The sequence below is a fragment of the Epinephelus moara genome, chromosome 3 (assembly GCF_006386435.1).
Source record: "Epinephelus moara isolate mb chromosome 3, YSFRI_EMoa_1.0, whole genome shotgun sequence".
In the NCBI taxonomy this organism is placed as follows: Eukaryota; Metazoa; Chordata; class Actinopteri; order Perciformes; family Serranidae; genus Epinephelus; species Epinephelus moara.
Window position 1 is genome coordinate 39,238,498 of NC_065508.1, and position 9,875 is coordinate 39,248,372.

At 41.9% G+C, this 9,875-nt stretch overlaps 1 protein-coding gene across 1 annotated transcript in view; it reads right to left on the reverse strand.

Moving 5' to 3' along the window:
• Positions 1 to 131: 131 nt before the first annotated feature.
• LOC126384363 (inactive serine/threonine-protein kinase TEX14-like) overlaps positions 132 to 9,875 on the reverse strand; it is a 66,260-nt gene continuing 56,516 nt past the window's right edge. The window contains exons 18-23 of the mRNA XM_050035388.1: positions 8,022 to 8,146; positions 4,127 to 4,239; positions 3,335 to 3,737; positions 3,027 to 3,077; positions 606 to 717; positions 132 to 446 (exon numbers count right to left, since the gene is read on the reverse strand). Coding sequence (XP_049891345.1) covers positions 362 to 446; positions 606 to 717; positions 3,027 to 3,077; positions 3,335 to 3,737; positions 4,127 to 4,239; positions 8,022 to 8,146 — 889 coding nt within the window. The 3' untranslated portion in view covers positions 132 to 361. The remainder of the gene's footprint in view (positions 447 to 605; positions 718 to 3,026; positions 3,078 to 3,334; positions 3,738 to 4,126; positions 4,240 to 8,021; positions 8,147 to 9,875) is intronic.

Below are 9,875 nucleotides of genomic sequence, written 5' to 3' on the forward strand. Positions count from 1 at the left end.
TCGGGTTCGGACAGAAATATGCGGCCTGTGCCGCACACTAACACACACACACACACACACACACACACACACACACACACACACACACTCAGGAAAACCGGACATTATCATCAATTTATAAACACCCCCCGGACGCCCCAGACAGGACGTGAAAAGTGGACATGTCCGGGCAAAAGAGGACGTTTGGTCAGCCTAAAAAATGTTGAACTGATGTAGAGAAAATAACTTGCTTGCAGGTTTAACTGAGCAGTCTTTACTCCATAAAATAAACTGAAAAAAGTTAGTATATGAATTGAATGTGAATTTGAAGAATAAGTTTTAGCAGCACTGAAATCATGCCCAGCCTGTCTGTATTTGATACTCACACTTCTTTACTTGTTCCTGGGCTCTTTCTGGTGCCCTCCACTAAAAAGCCCTGCAGCACATCATCGAGTGTTGAGTGCGCTCTAACAGACACACACAGTAAATGCATTACTATGACTTAACAACAGGCATTAGAAGGTCTAAATGATCCTGGAATTTGCGTATATCAGGTCAAAAGTAGAGCAGATTGACATCATTGAGAGTAACAGGAATGTGGAGTGGGTGAAGCAGCTGTCACCCACCTGTCAGTGTCCTCCAATAAACTGGAACTGTGCTGTGACCCTGGAGACAGGCTGAGCATGTTATCGTTCTCTTGATCCTCTCCCTCTAAGTCAGTACTAGCACCAAGCTCACCTGAGCAGAAAAATCAGGACTTTTAGAATCATTTTCAGTTAACACTTACAACCATAGGTGCCAACTTGGGTTTAGTTCAGAGGGGTAAAATGTAGGTAACGTCTGACATCTTGTCAGGGGGACACTGTGTTCTCCAAGGCCCAAATTACACAGAATGCATTTTGCAGGTTGTGAAACACGAGACGCTACACACTGCCTCTTTTTTTAAACTGAATGCCACCAGTAAAAACTAGGAGGCACTACTGTTTTTATGCCAGGCAACCACCCCGTCACCTCCTTACCCTGAACTTCCCGTGCAACCAATCTACTGTTTATTTTATTTGAAAATTTTATTTTATTCTTTTCACAGTAATTAGTAGCTAGTTCCTAAAATGGACAGGCAGTGGGCACTTGCTGCAGCTCTGGTTAAGGGTGAAAGGCTGTCAGCAAAAACTTTGTTGGGACACAGGGAAACTGAGATCTGATGGCCGTTTCAACTGCTGCACTCATATGCTTCCACGCCTGCTGTTTTCTATTGAGAGGGTGGTAACTACAGTGTGTAAAGTCATACAGTTCTGGGTATCCAGCAACCGCTACCACCAGTGTCTTCTCCATTGTTTACCACTACAGAAGGCCCGTCTCTCAACTCATCCGATTGGACAATGGGGAAAAAGCGGAGATGACGTGGGCACTCTTCTGCTCTGAGTTGAGCAGAAACGCCAAGTGCCTTGAGCGCAGGAACATGAAGCATGTAGCAACGCAAAAACAGTGAGCAAAAAGCTTCATTATCATTCAAAACTATTACAAAAAGCCGCCTCCAGCTGCTAAAACACTTTCTGTGTAATCGGAGTTTGGACTGGCTTTGGTGGTTATCACTTACATAGGTTGCAGGTGCTGGAAGGGTTCTTTTTAACATGTAAATATCTACACTTGTGTTCTCTGATGTTTCTCACTACCATATACTGTAGGTCTTTCCCTGATACTGGTGACTCTCTTTACAGCCATCTAAAGGCAGCTTGTACCTGTTCCATCTGCAGTCTATAACTGGAGTGATGCTGCGCACTGTTGAACTGCAATTACACTCAGTCTTTCACCCAGTAAATCCATCCCAAAACACCAGTTAAGCTGGCTAACGACTGTGCGTCATCTTTTTTTTAAACAAGGCCGACTGACATGTCGTCTGAAGCTCCATGTTTTTAATGCGGGGTTGGTGTATGGCTGTGATGAGAAACATGAGGTGTGAGAGACTGTTCAGGTTCCAAACTTGTTTAAAAGTAATTTCTGTCTCACGTCCCAGACAGTAATAAGTAAAACTCTCAGCAGGGTTCTCAAAATGTCAGTGTGCCGGAACAGGGAGAGCTTTGTGATTAAAGGGTTAGTTCGGGATTTTTAAATTAAGGCTGTATGAGGTACATATTGTAGGTTAACACAGTATACCAGTGGCTGAAGAGTATGTGACTCCAGCTTAGTTTGCCTCTCATAACTGCTAACACAAATACACTGAAAAGGTAAAAAGGTAAACAAAGCCCATGAAACTTTGTCTAGTAATCAGTTATTATACAATAACATGCACGGAGAGTCCAAAGTTACTTTGAAGACAACTTATCATTAGGGCCTTCTTGTATGGGGCGTTTTTTCCACTTTATCTTTGGAATTGAAGAAAATTCGTAAGACACCAGCATTCAGTAAGGCAAAGAACTCTGGATGGTTGGTGATGCAGTTTGTATATGAAGCGCTGGCATCCTCTGATTCAGAAAGATTCTGAAGTTGTGTTGAAACTAAGTCCAGCAATATATAATGCTGGCTTCTCTGGTGGGACTCCTGCCTGCTATTTCAAACTGGGGGCACGCTGCCGCCATCTACTGAAGGCAATACACTATAGATAAGTACCTCATCCAGCCCCACTTCAAAAATCCCCACCTATAATAATGCATTCTCTCTGATCCCACTCTGTGTCCAAGAGCACCACTGGTGTGCCAGGGGAGCCTGACCATGGAATTACCAGCAGAGTGTTTAGCATGCTCCTAACACACTTGACAGGGTCTATCTGACTGTGATCTGGTCACACTGCTTGGTTCACGATATAAGAGTCTGTGGTGCCTTCTTGTATGCAGAAAAAGTGGGGGGACAAAAAGTCTTGCTGTCCCTCTTGTTCCGGGGTCAGCCCTTACAACCCAATTATGCAAACACAATACTATTCCCTATCAAACTAAAGGTCAATAGTGGAATATTTGTTAGACTGTTGTGTCTCTGCTTACTGATCTTAAACAAGGCATCTCCTGTTTTTTCACTGTTGTCAAAAAAGTTGTTGAAAACTGTTGTTTTCTTACTCCGGTCATCGACATATTCTTCATCCTCCTCTTCCTTTACTGATCCCACATCTGTAAAACAAAGTCAAATGCATAAAGCACTGAGCATCTATCCAGTGGCAGACCTTGGATTGTTTTAAACAATTTTTTCTCCTGTTTACAGTTCCATAGGTTATATATTTGAGAATTAAAAAAACAAAACAATAACAATGTGTCAGCTGATCCTTGTCTTTTGAATGACTTTACTCAGAACAGGACACTGCAGAAAGCCACAGGTGGACTGTTTATCAGCGATGTTGGTGCTATATGTATCGCCCACTGGTTCTCACCTCTCTGTGGGTCACACCAGCCATGCTCTCCTTCCTCACTGTCTTCTTCAACATGCTGTCCTCCCTCCTCCTCCTCCTCTGTCATGTTTTCTTTTCCTTGACTGCACTGTTTGACCATCTGCAATCCTTTGTCCCTTTCCTCAAGTTCCTCCTCTGCCCTATCTTCCTCCTCCACATACACCTTTGGTTGTCTAGTTCCATCCATTTCCTCCTGCCTCTCCTCACTCTGCTCCTGGTTAGATGATCCTGCTTCCTTGCCTTCCTCTTTCTCTTGTACTTTGTGCTCTCCTTCCACCATGCTGCAGCATGTGTGGACGGTGGAGCTGGGAGATACAGTATCTGTGAACAGCTCTTTCTCCTGGCTGCCTGTGAGGAAGCCCTGAGGACTGCTGGCAGGTAGAGGCTAAAAAAATTGACAGGTGACACCTTTGTTCAGCTTTGTGTCTTGGTGACATTTGTGATCTTCTTGGACCAACACAAAACATAAATAAAAATGTGAGGGACATAAACATTATAGGATGTTGTGGCCTTGCGGAACAGGCCAGAGTGTGGACTCTGTTAAGTGTTGACACTGTTTTGTTTGTCTGTTTTCTAATGTGTGTTTCCAGATGTGTCTTTGCTCTGTGGTGGACACTGGGGAATGGAGATGATGCTGTGGAAAAGACTTTCCTCAAGGGGACAATAAAGTCTAAGTCTAAGTCTAGAGTGAATCAAAAAGGAGGGAAGTTAATACTTTGTTTCCTTATTAGAATGTTTTAGGTCAACCCAGAGTCCCCTGAAGAAATGACAGACCTGTTCTGAGCCTTCTCCTGGTATGCTGAAACTCTCGGTCCTGAGAAACACAGAGCTAAGGTGGCTGCAGACAGGGGAGTTAATAACACCTGTCATCACACGCTGGTGTACGTCTGTCAAAACACAACATGGAAAGACCTCATGTCACTTATATTCCCCTCTACTGGAATTCAAGTTTTTATTGCTTTCCATCAGTGCATTTACTAGGGCTGTACCCGACTCAGATTTATGTCAGTCAAATCAGATTCAGCTGTTCAATACAAATATATGTTGATTTTTTTTTCCATATAAAGTTTTAAGTTTGAACGGGCTCAGCAGGACGCTCAGTGTGACAAAGTCAATAAACAGGCTAAATACTCTAATGAAGGATCGGAAATGTGCAACAACATTTTCTGTCGACGCTAGATATCAAGCCAGAGACTGTGCCATATTAAGTATCTGTGAACTGTAAATTCACCACTCATAAGCAGAAGAAGCCTTATGGTGCAGGGTCTCTCCTCCTCTGTGCCTTTGCATCCTGTCAACAGCTGCTTGTTCCAAAGAATAGCTTTAAAGTTAGGAATGCTCACTCCGCAGTAAAATCTGGGGAGCAAAACGTCCCTAGAAGTACACTGCACAGCACACTGAGTGGCAAAAAATAAAAGAATGCTTGACTTGAAGCAGTCTCAGTCGACTAAGGGGTCTCCAACTGACAATTTGAATCTTCAACTTTTAAGCGGCAGCCCCTAGCATTTATAGTGGCAATTGCAAAAATTTTGGACACCCCTTGTCAAAATTTCATTTACTGTGAATACTTAAAGGAGCTATATGTAAGAAATCTAAAGCAAATAGTCGTAAAATCCTCCTAATATGTCACAGAGACTAAGGAATAATGTTCATATAACATACTGATCTCACCGACAACAATAGTACAGCCAGAATATTCGCATTTAAAAAAAATGTTTACAGTCCGCAAATCATGTTTATGTTTTGAATTTGTGTTTTGGCCTGTTGCGCCACCCACCGCCATCTACCAGTCACGCAGTCAGTAGAGTCTCAGCATCAGTTACAGTTACGACTGAGCTACAGCAGCACGGCAAGCAGCATTAGCAGTGTCCCAGTACATAGCATTAGCAGCCGGCTCCTCCTCGGCTGTATCCCGGCAGCAGCGTTAGCAGCAGAGAAGCCAGACTTGCTCGAACGGTCCGCTGGAAAACCAAATATCAAGGACGCGGCGACGCGGCCCTGCCACGGCAGCTGCCCGTGGGCAAACAAATCAGTCTCCAGCATGCCGCTGTCCAGCAACCTCAAATCTGTAGGGGAGGGGGGTTGACACAACTCGCGGCAGTATTTTGAATTTGAGTGCAGTAACCGTTTTGGCCACATTCTTACATACAGCGAACTTTAAGTGAGTAGAAGATGAACTGATCACCAAAATCCATGAGGTTAAATATGAAACATACTTAAACATTTCAAACAAGATTTAGTGTATTATTTTTGTTTTGTATAATTTTAGAGTGAAAAAGAAAGGAAAGGAGCACCATGCAAAAGTTTGGGCACCCTGAGACATTTGAACTTTTACCTGGGTCTCAGACCTTAATTTGCTTGTTAGGGCTATGGCTTGTTCACAGTCATCATTAGGAAAGGCCAGGTGATGCATGTTTAAAAGCTGTATAAATACTCTGACTCCTGAAGCCTTGTCCCATCAATCAGCAGTCATGGGCTCCTCTAAACAGCTGCCTAGCACTCTGAAAACTCAAATAACTGATGCCCACAACGCAGGAGAAGACTACAAGAAGATAGCAAAGTGTTTTCAGGTAGCTGTTTCCTCAGTTTGTAATGTAATTAAGAAATGGCAGTTAACAGGAACTGTAGAGGTCAAGTTGAGGTCTAGAAGATTGAAAAAACTTTCTGGGAGCTTCTCGTAGGATTGTTAGAAAGGCAAATCAAAACTGCAAAAGACCTGCAGGAAGATTTATCAGACTCTGGAGTGGTGGTGCACTGTTCTACTGTGCAGTGACACTTGTAAAAACATGATCTTCATGAAAGAGTCATCAGAAGAAAACCTGTCTTGTCTCCTCCACAAAAAGCATTCAGCATCAGAAGTTTGCAAAGGAACATCTAAACAACCCTAATGCCTTTTTGGAAACAGGTCCTGTCGACTAATGAGGTTAAAATAAAACTTTTTGGACGCAATGAGCAAAGTTATGTTAGGAGAATAAAGGGTACAGAATTTCATGAAAAGAACACCTGTCCAACGTTAAACATGAGGGTGGATTGATCATGCTTTGGGCTTGTGTTGCAGCCAGTGGCTCGGGGAACATTTCACAGTCAGAGGGAAGAATGAGAGAACATCCCCCAAATAAGAATTGAAAGACAATTACCTGGTTACAAAAAGTGAGGGCGCAACTAAGTACTGACCATGCAGGGTGGGTACCCAAACTTTTGTTTTCCTTTTTCACTTTGAAACTGTAAAACAATTGTAAAAAAAAAAGTTTTCTTGCTAAAAATTTTGATGAAATGTGTCATCTTCAACTTTTTGCCTTCTTTCCCCTTGGGGATGAATAAAGTTATTGTTATTCTTATTCTTATTTACTTGCCTAGCTATACATAATTAACCAAATTTTGACCAGTGATGCCCAACCTTTTGCATGCAACTCTACATGCACTTAAGTACTTAAGGTTATAGTTGACTCTCTCCAATAAGCTGATTTCTTAAATGTCATGTAAACAAGAAACCTGGTTTTCCTAATCAGGGTCGAGGATTAAGGAAAGCTACATTTCTCCTGGACAAGGCAGATTCCTTGTCCTCGTAACCTGGTTTGTAATTGGCTTTTTACAAATGCACATGTGCAGAACAAAACACTTTAGGCAAGTTTCAACATCAGAACATTTAACTATTTCATTCAGACACTATGCTGTGAGAAAAAACCCTGTCTGTCTGTCTATCTGTCCTGTCAGTGCTCCATCAGTCTGCTTCGACACACACAGCAAAATAGGGGTGGGGGAAATTTATCAGTTCTTAGGTCTTGGATGATTCAGATTCGATTCACAAATGTCAATAAATGATTATCTAAATGTTTATTAATAACGTGATGCTGACAGAACGAAAGAGGAAAAACAGTGCAGGTCCTGGACAGTTTATAGAGTGGACATGCAAAAGGTGACTTGTAATTCATCTTTACAAAAGTCAGCCATTGCAAATTTTGTGTTAATGTCTAAATGATTACATTTGAGAGGCAAACGTGAAGTATATTATGAATACTTTCTTTTGCCATCGCCCAAAAACTAACGTTACCGAAGCAGAGCAGCGACTCTTTTTTTAAAATGTTTTTCCTACGAAACACAATGCACGCACATTCGTACATGTCCTACATATTTTGAAAGGCTGTAATCACGTGACCAATGTGCTGACATAACTTTATGTTACGTATGTAACTGTATATTAAAGACATAAAATTATTTGTGGGGCGCAAAGTCATAGGATATCATACAAACTGTTCTATGACAATATGTTGCATAAACACACTGCATGTGTTAAGTGTATTTCATATACTTCTAGAAATACTCTACATTATTCTGAATATAATGATTCACTAGGGATGGTTATTCTGATCTGGCATTACAACTCTTGTTCCTAAAGCACTGAAAAGGCACAAAAAGCAGCCAGTGTCTCAGTCTGTGCTGACTGCAGACTGGTGGTGGGTCTTCAAACTACGCACCATTTACTCTCCTTGATTTGGATTCTACAATGTGGAGCTATGTGACAAACAGGTTACAGGGACATGGCCTTGCTTTTCTTATTTGGATTTACATTTTCTGAAATTTGGGAACTGCCTAAGTTCCCAATTAAGTCAAATAATGTAAAAAATAATTAGCTATATTTAATCAAAGTGCACATTGTGTGTGTTTTTACCTGCGCTACGTGGGGTACTATTACAGGGTGATGCTCGTACGTTGACAGAGATACTGTAGTGTTTTTTCTGAAGCTGAGCTGGAGAAGATGTGATGCTGGAGAGTTCAGCCATGTCTAACTGAGCCCTGCACGCACAAACACACACACACACACACACACACACACACACACACACACACACACACACACACAAACGCAGAAAATCATTAATTACATGTTTATATGCTACTTATCAATGCTAAAAGCAAAGCATTGGCAAACATGTTTTTATTTGTTGGACAAAAAGGTTTCTCATACATTCGGCCCTTGTGTGCAGCTCCTAGCCTGGAAATACAGACTCAAATCTAGAAAGATTTTGAGTCTGGCCCTCACCGATACTAGCCTGGTGAAACCATCCCAATCTCGCGAGCTCATATTTGATTTCATTTCGCAGATCAGTCTGGCCATGCAATCATAAAGGTGCATTCTGGCAGCGGTTAAAGCTTACTGGGCCAATCACAACCATTTATTGCCTTGGGACGGGCACGTCATCAGAACAGGAGGGACAAGGAGTGGAGTGAATGCATTTTGTAAACAACCAACATGGCTACTGATTTTGAAACTGCAATGGTAAATGTGTTGAACGACCTGGAATGTACATTTTCTTTAAAAGCGGAACAAACGGCTGCACTGAAAGCTTTTATTGAAAATAAGGATGTGTTTGCCATCCTTCCTACCGAGTTTGGTAAAAGTTTAATTTACCAACTGGCTCGTTGATCAGGAAAAAGATGGGACTCAGTGAAAATCCAGTGGCTATTGTTGTTTCTCCGCTAGTTGCTCTCATGGAGGAGCAGGTCAGGGAAGCGACCAAGCTGGGAATCACAGCCATGCAACTCAGAGTCCACAGTGAGGAGGACATCCGCAAAGACGGCAACACTCTTTCCCAGACATCAGCACAGCTCATCTCTGCTGCAGCTTGCTGATCTCTTGCTGAATTCTCCGAGTTTTTATCCAGTTTAGTTCTTAAATCAGATAAAGTTATTATTTTAGGCAATTTTAACATTCATGTCGACGTTGATAATGACTCCCTGGCTGCCGCATTTATCTCATTATTAGACTCCACTGGCTTCAGTCAGGGTGTACATGAACCAACTCACTGTTTTAACCATACCCTGGATCTTGTTCTGACGTATGGAATTGAAATTGATAACCTAATAGTCTTTCCACAGAATCCCTCGCAATTGGATCATTATTTGATTACTTTTGATTTCTTTTAACTCGATTGCACGCCACTCAGCAACAGTTACTATATTAGATGTTTATCAGATAGTGCTGTCGCAAAATTTAAGGAAATGATTCCTCCATCGTTAAATTTAATACCATGTCCTTCAGTAAGAGAGGTTTCCCGTGCCGACTTTAACCTCTCCCGAATTGATCATCTTGTTGATAGCGCCGTAGGCTCGCTGCGAACAACACTCGACTCCGTAGCACCTAACAAAACAAAGAGAGCTCCTTGGTATAACTCTCAAACCCATAAGTTAAAACAAATATTGCAAAAATTTGAAAGGAATTGGTGATTAACCAAACTGGAAGAATCTTGTTTAGTCTGGGAAGACAGTCTCAAAACGTATAAGAGGGGTCTCCGCAATGCCACAGCAAACTATTACTCAGCTTTAATAGAAGAAAATAAGAACAACCCCAGGTTTCTTTTCAGCACTGTAGCCAGGCTGACTGAGAGTCACAGCTCTATTGAGCCTTGTATTCCTTTAGCCCTTAGCAGTAATGATTTTATGAGCTTTTTTAATGACAAAATTCTAACTATTAGAGGCAAAATTCATGACCTCCTGTCCTCAGATAGTACCTATCTGCCCTCAA